The sequence below is a fragment of the Pristiophorus japonicus genome, unplaced genomic scaffold (assembly GCF_044704955.1).
Source record: "Pristiophorus japonicus isolate sPriJap1 unplaced genomic scaffold, sPriJap1.hap1 HAP1_SCAFFOLD_193, whole genome shotgun sequence".
Classification (NCBI taxonomy): Eukaryota; Metazoa; Chordata; class Chondrichthyes; family Pristiophoridae; genus Pristiophorus; species Pristiophorus japonicus.
Genome location: NW_027251621.1, coordinates 700,517 through 717,347, shown reverse-complemented (window position 1 = coordinate 717,347; position 16,831 = coordinate 700,517). Strand labels below are relative to the sequence as shown.

At 47.8% G+C, this 16,831-nt stretch overlaps 2 protein-coding genes across 5 annotated transcripts in view; one reads left to right on the top strand and one right to left on the bottom strand.

Moving 5' to 3' along the window:
- The window catches only part of erg28 (ergosterol biosynthesis 28 homolog), an 88,541-nt gene that overhangs the window by 51,397 nt on the left and 20,313 nt on the right, over positions 1-16,831 (bottom strand). The gene's annotated exons all lie outside the window — the stretch shown is intronic.
- flvcr2a (FLVCR choline and putative heme transporter 2a) overlaps positions 1-16,831 on the top strand; it is a 275,876-nt gene that overhangs the window by 255,337 nt on the left and 3,708 nt on the right. For 2 of the 3 annotated variants that reach the window (XM_070870918.1, XM_070870917.1), the window contains 2 exons: positions 192-244; positions 6,882-6,971. In XM_070870918.1, the coding sequence (XP_070727019.1) occupies positions 192-244; positions 6,882-6,971 (143 nt within the window). The remainder of the gene's footprint in view (positions 1-191; positions 245-6,881; positions 6,972-16,831) is intronic. The other variant, XM_070870919.1, reaches the window with a different exon arrangement.

The window sequence follows — 16,831 nt, the reverse complement described above, 5'->3', positions numbered from 1 at the left end:
GGATTATTCCAGGATTACCTGATGTTGGTGCCTCTGTGCTCCAGGGTCACAATGTTGGTATCAAAGTTCCTGGGATCACTCGGTGTTGGGGCTGGATTACTTCTGATTATTTTTTTAGTAAGAAGGAGGAGCGGAAAGCAGAGAAAGGGAATGGGAAATGAATTGACAATGTCTCTCTTTGTATTTAACAGCTTTAATTAAAGCGGATCTCAGGAGACAGAGGGCAAACATGCTGCACAACACTGTGAGTAAAATCCTGTTTCGAGCCTTCATATATACTTGGCATGCTTGGCTTTGCTTGGGGAAAAGCCTTTCTGTGGAATTCTCTCAAAGAAACAGTGGATAGATTTTCCGATTGGTTAGGCCCGATTAACAGGCGCAAAATGGTTGCCATAAACATTGCAAAATTGCATGGTGTTATTTAATCGTCCATGCAATTTTGCAACATTTACACCGATGTAGTGCTCAGTCATCTGCCAAATAAAATGGGGTGCTGGGTGTGCTGTTTATGAAAGTGCATTTAAATGCCCTGGAGGTAGATTTGTAGCAGAACTATTTAGATTATTCTAAACCTTCGTTCTTCCTTTTTTGTTCTTTCCAGTTTACATTGAGTTGGTCAGGAGACTGTGGGGCCGAAATTCCGGGTCTCGGTGAGACCAGTCACTGCCCGTTAGCGGCGGGCATGTGTCGGAATCCCACGGCCACCACTTTGTGGTCAACTGGCCGCCCCGACCCAAATTTAGCTGGGGGATTTTTCTCAGCTTGGACCCAATTCCGCCGCAAGTGCGTCATCAAAACGTGCACCACTGCTCTCCCTCACCTGAAAAATACACCGACACAAATTCAGGTAAAAAAAATGGATGCCCCGTCGCACGGTGCCCCCAACAGCTTTTTCTGTCGGTGCACTGTGTCTCCTGTCTCTCGGCCCTGGCAGTACAGCAGAAATTAAAGGGGAGGGCCGAATGCCACGGCCGTCATATAGCTTTTTGAGCCGGCTGACTTCCACGCCGGCCGGACTGTTGTGCCCGTGGGTTTGGTCGGGCCACCAGCGGGCAGCCTGGCATCCCCTCTTGGGTTCCAGGCTGCTGGCCCGACTGAAACCCTCCCTGGTGGCCCAGTGGGCCGAAGTTTAAAAATCCCCGATTCTCTTGCCGTTAATGGAGGGGAGGGAGCACGTGACGCACACGCGCAGTGACGCAGCGGCAGACACTCGATCCTGCCTCAACTTCCGCCCCGGAAAAAAACTTCAATCAGCTGAAAATTGATTGGACGGCCGCCTCCACACTCCCGGCGCTTAAAACAGGTCAGAAATCAGCGGTGCACCAGCTTTCTTGCTGCCTGAATTCCAGCCCCTGAGTGCCCGGAACTGCCAATGAGGTTTTGGGACAGTCGGTTACCCAGAGGCAGTCTCCCCGTACTTGTGTCTTTTTTGTGAGAAAAGAATAAGAGGTGGCAAACAAGTCCTGCTGCACTACAGAGAGACTATGCCCACCTGCCAGCCACATTCACTGCCAGAGGCAGGTCTACCTGTCCGCACCTCTCTGGAACTGACCGGGTCAGTAAACAGGTAGTTTCAGAGCTGTAAGGACACCCTGCAGCTAACTGGCAGTACCAGTAGTTGTGGTCAGCGGTATTCTCAAGTCCTCTTCCTCCTTTCAGGCATGCTTCCTATGGAGAGGGTGCCCTGCTGTGGGAGCTGGGCTACCAACCTCATTCCCACCTTATTCTCTGCACAACCTCCAATTACCAACCGTCCAACAGTTGCTTCAAGTGTAGTGCCACTCTGTCACTTTGCTACAGGTGCCACTTACTGTCTCCACACATATAACAACATCAGAAATAGGAGCAGGAGTCGGCCATTCAGCCCCTCGAGCCTGCTCCGCCATTTAATACCATCATGGCTGATCCGATCATGGACTCAACTCCACTTCCCTGCCCACTCCCCATAACCCCTTATCCCCATATCGGTGAAAGAAACTGTCTATTTCTGTCTTAAATTTATTCAATGTCCCAGCTTCCACAGCTCTCTGAGGCAGCGAATTCCACAGATTTACAACCCTCTGAGAGAAGAAATTTCTCCTCGTCTCAGTTTTAAATGGGTGGCCCCTTATTCTAAGATCATGCCCTCTAGTTCTAGTCTCCCCCATCAGTGGGAACATCCTCTCTGCATCCACCTTGTCGAGCCCCCTCATAATCTTATACGTTTCGATAAGATCACCTCTCATTCTTCTGAATTCCAATGAGTAGAGGCCCAACCTACTCAACCTTTCCTCATAAGTCAACCCCCTCATCCCCGGAATCAACCGACTGAACCTTCTCTGAACTGCCTCCAAAGCAAGTATATCTTTTTGTAAATATGGAAACCAAAACTATACGCAGTATTCCAGGTGTGGCCTCACCAATACCCTGTACCATTGGCCTTCCTGATCACTTGCTGTACCTGCATACTAACTTTTTGTGTTTCAGGTCCCCAGGTCCCGCTGTACTGCGACACTTTGCAATCTTTCTCCATTTAAATAATAACTTGCTCTTTGATTTTTTTCTGCCAAAGTGCATGACCTCACACTTTCCAACATTATACTCCATCTGCCAAATTTTTGCCCACTCACTTAGCCTGTCTATGTCCTTTTGCAGATTTTTTGTGTCCTCCTCACACATTGCTTTTCCTCCCATCTTTATATCGTCAGCAAACTTGGCTACGTTACACTCAGTCCCTTCTTCCAAGTTGTTAATATAGATTGTAAATAGTTGGGGTCCCAGCACTGATCCCTGCACCACCCCACTAGTTACTGGTTGCCAACCTGAGAATGAACCATTTATCCTGACTCTCTGTTCTCTGTTAGTTAGCCAATCCTCTATCCATGTTAATATATTACCCTCAACCCTGTGAACTTTTATCTTGTGCAGTAACCTTTTATGTGGCACCTTGTCAAATGCTTTCTGGAAGTCCAAATACACCACATCCGCTAGTTCCCCATTATCCACCCTGTTCGTTACATCCTCAAAGAATTCCAGCAAATTTGTCAAATATGACTTCCCCTTCATAAATCCATGCTGACTCTGCCTGACCAAATTTTGCTTTTCCAAATGTCCTGCTACTGCTTCTTTAATAATGGACTGCAACATTTTCCCAACCACAGATGTTAGACTAACTGGTCTATAGTTTCCTGCTTTTTGTCTGCATCCTGTTTTAAATAGGGGCGTTACATTTGCAGTTTTCCAATCTGCTGGGACCTCCCCAGAATCCAGGGAATTCTGGTAAATTACAACCAATGCAGCCACTATCCCTGCCGCTACTTCCTTAAGACCCGAGGATGCAAGCCATCAGGTCCAGGGGATTTATCTGCCTTTAGTCCCATTATCTTACTGAGTACCACCTCCTTAGTGATTGTGATTGTGTTAAGTTCCTTCCTCCCTATAGCCCCTTGACTATCCACTGCCGGAATATTGTTATTATCCTCTACCGTAAAGACTGATACAAAATATTTGTTCAGAGTTTCTGCCAACTCCATGTTCCCCATTACTAATTCCCCGGTCTCGTCCTCTAAGGAACCAACATTTACTTTATCCACTCTTTTCCTTTTTATATACCTATAGAAACTCTTAGCCAGTGGGCATTTTTGTTAACCCAAATGACTTTCTAAAGGCTAGAATATACATTTTAAAATATTAGTATCTTTTGTAAAGCCCAGCAAAACTACCTTTTGATCTCTCATCATCCTAAGCAGCCCATTAAGGACTGCTACCTAATCGGAGCCATTGTCTGGGACTTCTCGTGGGGTTTAAACCTGTGAGTGGGAATCAAACACACCAGGCAGCTCGAAGGAAGGGGACAGACACTGACACTGAATCATAGAATCACAGAAAGTTACAGCACGGAGGGAGGCCATTCGGCCCATCGTGTCTGCGCTGGCCGACAAAGAGCTACCCAGCCTAATCCCACTTTCCAGCTCTGGGTCTGTAGCCCTGTAGGTTACGGCACTTCAGGTGCACATCCAAGTACTTTTTAAATGTGGTGAGGGTTTCTGCCTCTACCACCCTTTCAGGCCGTGAGTTCCAGACCCCCACCACCCTCTGGGTGAAGAAATTTCCCCTCAAATCCCCTCTAAACCTTCTACCAATTACTTTAAATTTATGCCCCCTGGTTGTTGACCCCTCTGCTAAGGGAAATAGGCCCTTTCTATCCACTCTATCCAGGCCCCTCATAATTTTATACACCTCAAATCAGGTCTCCCCTCAGCCTCCTCTGTTCCAAGGAAAACAAACCCAGCCTATCCAATCTTTCCTCATAGCTTAGATTGTCCACTCCCAGCAACATCCTCGTAAATCTCCTCTGTACCCTCTCCAGTGCAATCACATCCTTCCTGTAATGTGGTGACCAGAACTGCACGCAGTACTCCAGCTGTGGCCTAACCAGTGTTTTATACAGTTCAAGTATAACCCCCCCTGCTCTTGTATTCTATGCCTCGGCTAATAAAGGCAAGCATTCCGTATGGCTTCTTAACCACCTTATCCACCTGGCCTGCTACTCTCAGGGATTGTAGACATGCACTCCAAGATTCCTTTGTTCCTCCACACTTCTCAGTGCCCTACCATTTAATGGGCTCAATTTTCCCAGGTTATTTGCGCCGTTTTTTTGGCATGTGCCATTTTTTCTGACGTAAGTATTTAATTCAAAGTTTCTCCCTGGAATCTCGCTGTAGCTGCTTGCGTTACGATTTTTCTCCGTTAGCTTTTTTTGATGTCATGTCTGTGCCAGTTTTCAGCATTTTTCGCAGTTTGCCCAAAAATGTTAATCCTGGGTCGGCGTATCTGGCCACTCCCGAAAAACCTTCTGGTGAGTTAACAGAAAGCAGCGCACATTGAGACATCGGCGCTGAAAGATGCCATTGTTTTTCATCAAAGTTTTTGGAGGGAGTCAAGAACACTCTAAAAAAATCAATAATAAAATTCAACTTTTTTTTAATCTTTCAACGGAGTACATGGAAGTTTCTTGGATTTCTGAAGTTTTCATGTTTTTACTCACACGCCACCACCGAACGTTTTCAAGCAAGGCTGGAGTGTCGTAGCGTCGACCATCAGAATTGCCCCGCGCCCGGACACGGGCTCAGGGCTCAGGGCTCGGCTGGAAAACAATGGCGGGCCGGCGGGGGGGCGGTAAGGGAGGTGCCGATCGGAAGGCTGCTGCACCAGGCACAAGTCTGCTATGAGTTTGGGGGGGAGGGAGGGGAGAGAAGGGGAGAAGTCACAAGACCTGGGTGTGGTCCATCCTGTAAGAAATTCTACATCCTTGCACTGCGTTGTATCGCTGCAGCTGCGATTTTTCCAATGCTCTCACACAGCACCCAACGTTGTCACACACACAACTGGCTCTTTAAAAATGGCCAATTGCCAACCTGGAGCTGTACTGCACATGCGTGTCCATTGAAATAACGTCAAAAATGTCCGGGTTTTTTTCTGTGCATGCGCAGAAGGTGCAACATTTTTTCGGTGCAGACAGCAGCTTCACCCATCCCCCGCCCCACCCCTTAGGCAACTGGACACTCTGCACGACGCCAAATTTGAATTATACATCGGGGAAACATTGGCAAAATATTTCTGGCATAGCAAAACGGCATAACTCTGGCAATACGGCAGAAAATGGGCATGGGCAAAATTGAGCCCAATGTGTATTCTATTTCCTTGTTAGCCCTCCCCAAATGCATTACCTCACACTTCTCCGGATTGATTTCCATTTGCCACTGTTCTGCCCACCTGACCGGTACATCGATATCTTCCTGCAGTCTACAGCTTTCTTCTTCATTATCAACCACACGGCCGATTTTAGTATCATCTGCGAACTTCTTAATCATACCCCCTATATTCAAGTCTAGATCATTGATATACACCACGAAAAGCAAGGACCTAGTCCTGAGCCCTGTGGAACCCCACTGGAAACATCCTTCCAGTCACAAAAACACCCATCAACCATTACTCTTTGCTTCCTGCCTCTGAACCAATTTTGGATCCAACTTGCCACTTTGCCCTGGATCCAATGGGCTTTTACTGTTGTGACCAGTCTGCCATGTGGGACCTTATCAAAAGCTTTGCTAAAATCCATATACACTACATCATACACACTGCCCTCATCGATCCTCCTCGAAAAATTCAATCAAGTTAGTCAGACACGACCTTCCCTTAACAAATCCATGCTGATTAATCCCTGCCTTTGTAAGTGAAGATTTATCCTGTCCCTCAGAATTTTTTCCAATAATTTTCCCACCACTGAGGTTAGGCTGACAGGCCTGTAATTACTCAGTCTATCCCTTTCTCTCTTCTTAAACAAGGGTACCACTGAAATAACAGCTCCATCCCTAAACCTCTTCCTGTCCTTCTCTTTCATTTCATGGGATGTAGGAATGCTCTTTGTGTTGACTTGTGGAAATGATACTAACTCTTTCAAGGAAGGTGGTTTGTTCAAGCCTGTTGGGCACTGTTTTTGTGAAGCGCTTTCAACAGAACTTTAAATGTGTTTATCATTTAAATGTTTTTTCCTTGGTCAGCAAACAAGTATCTGTACCGGGTGTTCAGCACTCGGCGGTGTAGAGTCAGGAGAATCAGACCCTTCCTGTAGTCATGGCCTGCCATGTGCACTTGTTGGGCCCTAAATAACCCCAGTTTCTGTAGTTGACATGAATCACATGGTGACAACAATAGCAATCGCTGTGAAAGGATGTTTGGTGCTGGTTGCTTCTGTAGCTAGTCTCGGATTGGGTGTTGGGTGAGGTGGTCCTAGTGCATGGCTTGTGTAGGCCTGTAGCTCCTCGCGCACAGCAGCAGCACTAACTGGCAATTGATGTTTGATCACTAATGTCTAATGACGTGTAGCGTGTGTATTGCAGAGCATAGGAGCAAATCACCTTCTCGATTACGGTTCAACAGCGGCCACGATTTCCTCATACATCTTCCCTCTTCGCTTGTTGTCGTCGGAGGTAGGAACTAGAATCACCTTTTCCTTCATGGTTGACTTTGGATTTGAGTCACCTGCTCTAACTGCCCACAGTAACCAACACTGTGAACCAATACTGAGGCAGTGTCAGGAGCACACATTTCCACTCATACATTGTTGGTGTCCCTCTGAAGAATGAATGATGCACTATAAAGTGGAATGTCCCATATTTGTATGCTAGAACATAACAACATAAGAAATAGGAGCAAGAGTCGGCCATTTGACCCCTTGAGTCTGCTCCGCCATTTAATACAATCATGGCTGATCTGATCATGGACTCAGCTCCACTTCCCCGCCCGCTCCCCATAACCCTTTACTCCCTTATCACTCAAAAATCTGTCTATCTCCACCTTAAATATATTCAATGACCCACCTCCACAGCTCTCTGGGGCAGAGAATTCCACAGATTTACAACCCTCTGAGAGAAGAAATTCCTCCTCATCTCAGTTTTAAATGGGTGGCCCCTTATTCTGAGACTATGTCCCCGAGTTTTAGTTTCCACTATGAGTGGAAATATCCTCTCTGCATCCACCTTGTCGAGCCCCCTCATTATCTTATATGTTTCGATAAGATCACCTCTCATTCTTCTGAACTCCAATGTGTATAGGCCCAACCTACTCAACCTTTCCTCATAAGTCAACCCCCTCATCTCCGGAATCAACCGAGTGAACCTTCTCTGAACAGCCTCCAATGCAAATATATCCTTCCTTAAATACAGAGACCAAAACTGTACGCAGTACTCCAGGTGTGGCCTCACCAATACCCTGTACAGTTGTAGCAGGACTTCTCTGCTTTTATACTCTATCCCCCTTGCAATAAAGGCCAACATTCCATTTGCCTTCCTGATCACTTGCTGTACCTGCATACTCACTTTTTGTGTTTCATGCACAAGGACCTCCAGGTCCCTCTGTACTGCAGCACTTTGCAATTTTTCGCCATTTAAATTATAATTTGTTTTTCTATTTTTTCTGCCCAAGTGGATAACCTTATATTTTCCCACATTATACTCCATCTGCCAAATTTTTGCCCACTCACTTAGCCTGTCTATATCCCTTTGCAGATTTTTTGTGTCCTCCTCACAATTTGCTTTCCCACCCATCTTTGTATCATCAGCAAACTTGGCTACATTACACTCGGTCCCTTCATCCAAGTCATTAATATAGATTGTAAATAGTTACGGACCCAGCACCGATCCCTGTGGCACCGTTTGCCAACCAGAAAATGATCCATTTATCCCGACTCTCTGTTTTCTGTTAGTTAGCCAATCTTCTATCCATGCTAATATATTACCCCCAACCCCTGGTGGCTTTTATCTTGTGCAGTAACCTTTTATGTGGCACCTTATCGAATGCCTTCTGGAAATCCAAGTACACCACATCCACTGGTTCCCCCTTATCCACCCTGTTCGTTACATTCTCAAAGAACTCCAGCAAATTTGTTAAACATGACTTCCCTTTCATAAAACCATGCTGACTCTGCTTGATTGAATTATGCTTTTCCAAATATCCTGCCACTGCTTCCTTAATAATGAACCCCAGCATTTTCCCAACCACAGATATTAGGCTAACTGGTCTATAGTTTCCTGCTTTCTGTCTGCCTCCTTTTTTAAATAGGGGCGTTACATTTGTGGTTTTCCAATCTGCTGGGACCTCCCCAGAATCCAGGGAATTTTGGTAAATTACAACCAATGCATCCACTATCTCTGCAGCCACTTCTCTTAAGACCCTGGGATGTAAGCCTTCAGGTCCAGGGGACTTGTCCACCTTTAGTCCCATTATTTTACTGAGTATGACTTCATTAGTGATAGTGATTGTATTAAGTTCCTCCCCACCTATAGCTGCTTGTTTATCCAATATTGGGATGTTTTTGGTGTCTTCTACTATGAAGTCCGATACAAAATATTTGTTCAAAGTCTCTGCCATTTCCCTGTTCCCCATTATTAATTCCCCAGTCTCATCCTCCAGGGGACCAACATCTACTTGAGCCACTCTTTTCCTTTTTATGTAGAAACTCTTACGATCTGTTTTTATATTTCGTGCTAGTTTACTTTCATAATCTTTCTTTTAGTTGTTCTCTGCTGGCTTTTAAAAGTTTCCCAATCCTCTGGCCTCCCACTAGTCTTGGCCACATTGTATGCCCTTGTTTTCAATTTGATACCATCCCTTATTTCCTTAGTTAGCCACGGATGGTTATCCCTTCTCTTACAGTCTTTCCTTCTCATTGGGAAAATTATTGTTGCGAGTTATGAAATATCTCCTTAAATGTCTGCCACTGCTCATCAACCATCCCATTCCATTCTTTAATCTATTTTCCCAGTTTACTTTGGCCAACTCTGCCTTCGTACCTTTGTAGTCTCCTTTATTTAAGCTAAGGACCCTGGTTTGAGAATCAACTTTCTCACCCTCCAACTGAATTTCAAATTCAACCGTGTTATGATCACTCTTTCCTAGAGGATCCTTTACTAGGAGATCATTTATTAATCCTGTCTCATTACACAGGACCAGATCTAAGATAGCCTGCTCCCTGGTTGGTTCTGCAACGTACTATTCAAAGAAACTATCCCGGATACACTCTATGAACTCTTCCTCAAGGCTACCCTGACCAATTTGCTTTGTCCAATCAATATGAAGATTAAAATCACCCATGATTATTGCCGTTCCTTTATTACAAGCCTCCATTATTTCTTGATGTATACTCTGTCCAACAGTGTAGCAACTGTTGCACCCACCAGTAACATATTCCCTTTATTATTCCTTATCTCCACCCAAACTGATTCAACATCTTGATCCTCTGAGCAAATATCGTTTCTCACTAACGCATTGATCTCATCCTTTATTAATAGTGCTGCAAGTATCTGCCGAAGGCCAAATATCATTACATGTCACAATTCACGCAGAGTATGTCCTTGAATCTGTAATGGAAAATGTGCTTGCTCACTCAATCCATCCTGCCTCAGAGACATGGCCTCTTGTACATCGCTAGCTCTTCTATCAGTGTGTATGTTCCTACGTTAATCCCCGCCCAGTACAGCAGTGAAAGGAACATCATTGCCCATCAGTTTACAGATACCAGGCACTGTTCTGTATTAAAAATGAACCTAAAGTCCAAGTACACATAATATGCGCGTGCACTTAATGTGCTCATTTGGATATTGTGATTTTTACATAAAACGTTCTTTTTCCATTATTCTTCAAAGTATATAGAGGCAGAGCAACATAGAAAACATCGAAAATAGGTGCAGGAGTAGGCCATTTGGCCCTTCGAGCCTGCAGCACCATTCAATAAGATCATGGCTGATCATTCCCTCAGTACCCCTTTCCTGCTTTCTCTCCATACCCCTTGATCCCTTTAGCCATAAGGGCCATATCTAACACCCTCTTGAATATATCCAATGAACTGGCCTCAACAACTCTCTGCGGTAGAGAATTCCACATGTTAACAACTCTCTGAGTGAAGAAGTTTCTCCTCATCTCGGTCCTAAATGGCTTACCCCTTATCCTTAGACTATATCCCCTGGTTCTGGACTTCCCCAACATCGGGAACATTCTTCCTGCATCTAACCTGTCCAGTCCCGTCAGAATTTTATATCTTTCTATGAGATCCCCTCTCATCCTTCTAAACTCCAGTGAATACAGGCCCAGTCAGTCCTGCCACCCCGGGAATCAGTCTGGTGAACCTTCGCTGTCATTATGCTAGTGTGTGCACACACCTTTCACTTGGAAACCGAGCAGACAGCATCCTGCATACATAGAAACATAGAAATTTACAGCGCAGAAGGAGGCCATTCCGATCCATCGTGTCCGCGCCGACCGACAAAGAGCCGTACGGCCCTCGGTCAGCAGCCCTGAAGGTTACAAACAAACCCATGAACAATGGCAGAAAGGCAAAAAGCACCCAGCCCAACCAGTCCGCCCCACTCAACTGCGACACCCCTTATACTGAAACATTCTACACTCCACCCCAACCGGAGACATGTGATCTCCTGGGAGAGGCAAAAACCAGATAAAAACCCAGGCCAATTTAGGGAGAAAAAATCTGGGAAAATTTCTCTCCGACCCATCCAGGCGATCGATACTAGTCCAGGAGATCACCCTGGCCGTATTCTATTCCCTGCAGTACTTACCATTATATCTGCTCTGTCCAACAAAAGGTCATCCAGTCTAATCCCAATTACCAGCTCTAGGTCCGTAACCCTGCAGGTTACTGCACTTTAAGTGCCCATCCAACCATCTCTTAAAAATGGTGAGGGTTTCTGCATCCAGATCCCCACAACCCTCTGTGTAAAGAACCCCCCCCTCAAATCCCCTCTAAATCTGCCACCAACCACCTTAAAACTATGCCGCCTCGTAATAGACCCCTCCACCAATGGAAATAGACCCTTCCTATCCACTATGTCCAGGTCCCTCAATATGTTGTACACCTCAATGAGGTCTCCTCTTGACCTCCTCTGTTCCAATGAGAACAAACCCAGCCTATCCAATCTGTCCTCATAACTAAGATTCTCCATTCCAGGCAGCATCCCAGTAAATCTCCTCTGCACCCTCTCGAGTGCAATCACGAGCTTCCTATAATACGGCGACCAGAACTGTATGCAGTACTCCGGCTGTGGCCTAACCAAAGTATTATACAGTTTAAACATAAACTCCTTGCTCTTATATTCTATGACTCGGCCAATAAAGGCAAGCATTCCGTATGCCTTCTTAACCACCTTATCCACCTGGCCTGCTACTTTCAGGGATCTGTGGACAAGCACTCCAAGGTCCCTTTGTTTTTCTACACTATTAAGTGGCCTACCGTTTAATGTGTATATCCTTTCCTTATTAGCTCTCCCAAAGTACATCACCTCACACTTCTCTGAATTAAATTCCATTTGCCACTGCTCTGCCCACCTGACCAGTAGATTGATATCCTCCTGCAGCCCATGACTTTCCTCTTCATTATCAACCACACAGCCAATTTTAGTGTCGTCTGCAAACTTCTTAATCATACTCCCTGTATTCAAATCTAAATTGTTGATATATACCACAAAAAGCAAGGGACCCAGTACTGAGCCCTGTGGAACCCCACTGGAAACATCCTTCCAGTCACAAAAACACCCATCAATTATTACCCTTTGCTTCCTACCTCCAAGCCAATTTTGGATTTAACGTGACACTTTGCCCTGGATCCCATGGGCTTTAACCTTCGTGACCAGTCTACCATGTGGGACCTTATCAAAAGCTTTGCTAAAATTCATATACACCACATCGTACACACTGCCCTCATCGACCCTCATGGTTACCTCCTCAAAAAATTCAATCAGGTTATTCAGACACGATCTTCCCTTAACAAATCCCTCCTGACTGTCCCGAATTAATCCTTGCCTTGGCACAATAGTGTACATCTAATCAAAAAACACACAGCATTGTACTCTGTGCATTTGTGCCCAGACATCTTGTGTCTCATTCTTGCAATCGTGGCCTGTTATTGTGCTAATGTATGTGAAGTATAAACAAGTGAGGAAATCACTTACCCTCATTGTCTGATTGAAGCTTATTGTCCTTTATACCATGCTGCTGTCTTGCTTTTCTCTCTCTCTTGACATTCCCCTCTCTCCCTCCCTCCCTCTCAGACCCTCCTTAAAACCCACTTCTTCCAAGCTTTCAGTTACCCCTCCTAATATCCCCTTCTTTGGCTCAGTCTCAATTTTTGTTTGATCACGCTCCGGTGTTTTACTACATTAAAGCCACTATATCTTGATAATCCTGTAGGCTGTCTCTGTCACGGGTAACTACTGGTGACTGCAGTGTAGAAATGTTGCAGGAAGGATTAGATTGTTCCTATTAGTGCAGCTTTGTAAAGCATATTAGTGTATTATTGTATTATCATTGTACAGTATTATTGTATTGACCATTTTGATGGGAGAGGGTAGAAACATAAAGGCTGCCTGACTGTAAAGATGACTAAAATAGCCTTTTTCTGAGGTAAGAGGTAGAAGGGTCATCTGTTATGATAGTGTTTGTGTTTCTAAATCATCGTACCTCGCAAGCCTCTTCATCCATCTTGGACATGACAAATTTCTAGCCCAATTATTTGAGTGCCCCGGCTTATACAAATCATTGGCCGGTCCAGCAGGCAGTGTCCCACTGCGCAAGGCATTCTTGGACTGGAAACAGCAACACAACTCGAGAGCAACAAAGCAGCTTGACAGACGGCTGAAGGCCGAGGTCCAACAAAAAACTTGTGACCTAAAGAACAGATGGTGGGTGGGGACAGCTCAGGAGATCCAGCAGCTGGCCGACAACCATGACATGCGAGGATTCTTCAGCGCGGTCAAGACCACCGACGGCCCAAGTACCCAAGGCCCCACCCCACTGCTGGCCAGGAATGGAGAGCTGCTCATCGAGGACAGAGGCAGTCAGTGCCCGCTGGAAGGAGCACTTCGAAGATCTCCTTAACTGAGACTGTTTCGACATGAGTGTCCACGACTCTATCCCATAGCATGCTACCCGTCACCATCTCGGCACAATCCCAGCCCGGCATGAGGTAGAAAAGGCCATCCGACAACTGAAGAACAACAAGGCATCAGGAGCAGATGGAATCCCCACCGAAGCAGTAAAACATGGCGGAGAAGCACTTTTAGCGCGAATACACAATCTCATTTCTCTCATCTGGAAAGAGGAGAGCATGGCAGGGGATCTCAGGGATGCGATAATCTTGACCATCTTCAAGAAAGGCAACAAGTCCGACTGAGGTAACTACAGAGGAATTTCCCTACTGTCTGCCACTGGGAAAGTCATCAAGAATCCTCCTCAATTGCCTTCTCCCTGTGGCTGAAGAGCTCCTCCAGAGTCGCAATGCGGATCCTGCCCACTAAGGGGTACAACGGACATGATCGTCACCACACGGTATATCCAAGAGAAATGCAGGGAACAGCACCAACCCTTGTACATGGCCTTCTTTGACCTCACAAAGACCTTTGACACTCAACCGTGAGGGGTTATGGAGTGTCCTCCTCAGATTCAGCTGCCCCCAAAAGTTTGTCACCATCCTCTGCCTGCTCCACAATGACATGCAGGCCGTGATCCTGACCAGCGGATCCATCACAGACCCAATTCACATTCAGACCGGGGTCCAGCAAGGCTGTGTCATCACACCAACGCTCTTCTCGATCTCCCTTGCTGCAATGCTCCATCTCACCCTCAGCAAGCTCCCCGCTGGAGTGGAGCTAAACTACAGAACAAACGGGAATCTGTTCAACCTCCGCTGCCTCCAGACCAGACCCAAGGTCGTCCCATCCTCTGTCATCGAACTACAGTACGCAGACTGCGTCTGAGCACACTCGGAGGCCGAACTCCAAGCCATCGTCAACACCTTCACCGAGGTGTACGGGAGCATGGGCCTTACACTAAACATCTGTAAGACAAAGGTTCTCTACCAGCCTGCCCCCACCACACAGCACTGCACCCCAGTTATCCAAATCCATGACGTAGCCTTGGACAACGTGGACCATTTTCCTCGGGAGCCGACTGTCAGCAAGTGCAGACATTGATGACGAGGTCCAACACCGCCTCCAGTGCGCCAGCGCAGCCTTTGGTCACCTGAGGAAGAAAGTGTTTGAAGACTAGGCCCTCAAAACCGGCACCAAGCTCATGGTCTACAGCAGTCATGATACCCGCCCTCCTGTATGGCTCAGACATGGACCATATACAGCAGGCACCTCAAAACATTGGAGAAGTACCACCAACGCTGCCTCCGCAAGATCCTGCAAATCCATTGGCAGGATAGGCGCACCAACGCCAGTGTCCTCGCTCAGGCCAACATCCCCAGCATCGAAGCACTGACCACACTCGATCAGCTCTGCTGGATGGGCCACATCGTCCGCATGCCTGACACGAGACTCCCAAAACAAGCGCTCTACTCGGAGCTTCGACAGGGCAAGCGGGCCCCAGATGGGCAGAGGAAACGCTTCAAGGACACCCTCAAAGCCTCCTTGATAAAGTGCAACATCCCCATCGACACCTGGGAGTCCCTGGCCAAAGACCGGCCTAAATGGAGGAAGTGCATCCGGGAGGGCGCTGAGCACCTCGAGTCTCGTCGCCGGGAGCAACCGGAAGCCAAGTGCAAACAGCAGAAGGAGCGCAAGGCAACCCAAACTCCCCACCCACCCGTCTCTCCAGCCACCATCTGCCCCACCTGTGGCTGAGACTGTAGATCCCACGTTGGACTCATCACTCAACTGAGAACTCATTGTTAGTGTGGGAGCAAGTCATCCTCGACTCCGAGGGACTGCCTAAGAAGAAGAACTGCTTATCAATAGCAGAGTGCACGCGCCCCATAGTGCTACAGAGTGGGACTGTCCCGGGGATCGGGGGATGTAGGGAGTATCCCGGGGATCGGGGGATGTACCGAGTGTCCCGGGGATCGGGGGGTGTACGGAGTGTCCCGGGGATCGGGGGATGTACAGAGTGTCCCGGGGATCAGGGGATGTAGGGAGTATCCCGGGGATCGGGGGATGTACCGAGTGTCCCGGGGATCGGGGGATGTAGGGAGTATCCCGGGGATCGGGGGATGTACCGAGTGTCCCGGGGATCAGGGGATGTACCGAGTGTCCCGGGGATCGGGGGATGTAGGGAGTATCCCGGGGATCGGGGGATGTACCGAGTGTCCCAGGGATCGGGGGGTGTACGGAGTGTTCCGGGGATCGGGGGATGTACGGAGTGTCCCGGGGATCGGGGGGTGTACGGAGTGTCCCAGGGATCGGGGGGTGTACGGAGTGTCCCGGGGATCGGGGGATGTACCGAGTGTCCCGGGGATCGGGGGGTGTACGGAGTGTCCCGGGGATCGGGGGATGTACGGAGTGTCCCGGGGATCAGGGGATGTAGGGAGTATCCCGGGGATCGGGGGATGTACCGAGTGTCCCGGGGATCGGGGGATGTACCGAGTGTCCCGGGGATCGGGAGATGGAGGGTGTTTTCCGGGGATCGGGTGATGAAGGGAGTGTCCCGGGGATCGGGGGATGTACGGAGTGTCCCGGGGATCGGGGGGTGTACGGAGTGTCCCGGGGATCGGGGGATGTACCGAGTGTCCCGGGGATCGGGGGATGTACCGAGTGTCCCGGGGATCGGGGGATGGAGGGAGTGTCCCGGGGATCGGGGGATGTACGGAGTGTCCCGGGGATCGGGGGATGTACCGAGTGTCCCGGGGATTGGGGGATGTACGGAGTGTCCCGGGGATCGGGGGATGTACCGAGTGTCCCGGGGATTGGGGGATGTACGGAGTGTCCCGGGGATCGGGGGATGTACCGAGTGTCCCGGGGATTGGGGCAGTGCCCTATCTCCTAATCGTTGGTAATAATAGGAAATGTGAAACCTTGAAGATCTGAGGATATAATATCAATGGTAGTTCCCTGTCCACACTGAGAATTGAAGCTGATTATTGTTTGGGAGGGAGGTGATAAAGGGCTCTTTCTCTGCCTGGCTGGGTGTAAGAAGTGGCGATCCCCAGGGATCTGTTCTCAGCTTTTCACCGTATCTATCAGTGACTTGAATGAAGGAACAGACAGTTGTATATCCAAGTTCACAGGAACGGTTGTATAGATGGAGGCAGGACATTAGAACGGGACATTGTGAGTGGGTAAAACTGTGGAGCTCAACGCAGGAAAGTGTGAGCTCATCCACTTTGGATGTAAAAAAACACAACTCGGAATATTTTCTTCATGAGCAAAGACTAGGGACTGAGCAAAGGGATTTGGGTGTCGCTGTGCACAAATCACGAAAAGCTAGTGGACAGGTACAAAAAAGTAAATTAAAAAGGCTCCAATCCCGGGGGGGGGTCCGATTTCTGACCCTGGGGGGGGGGGTC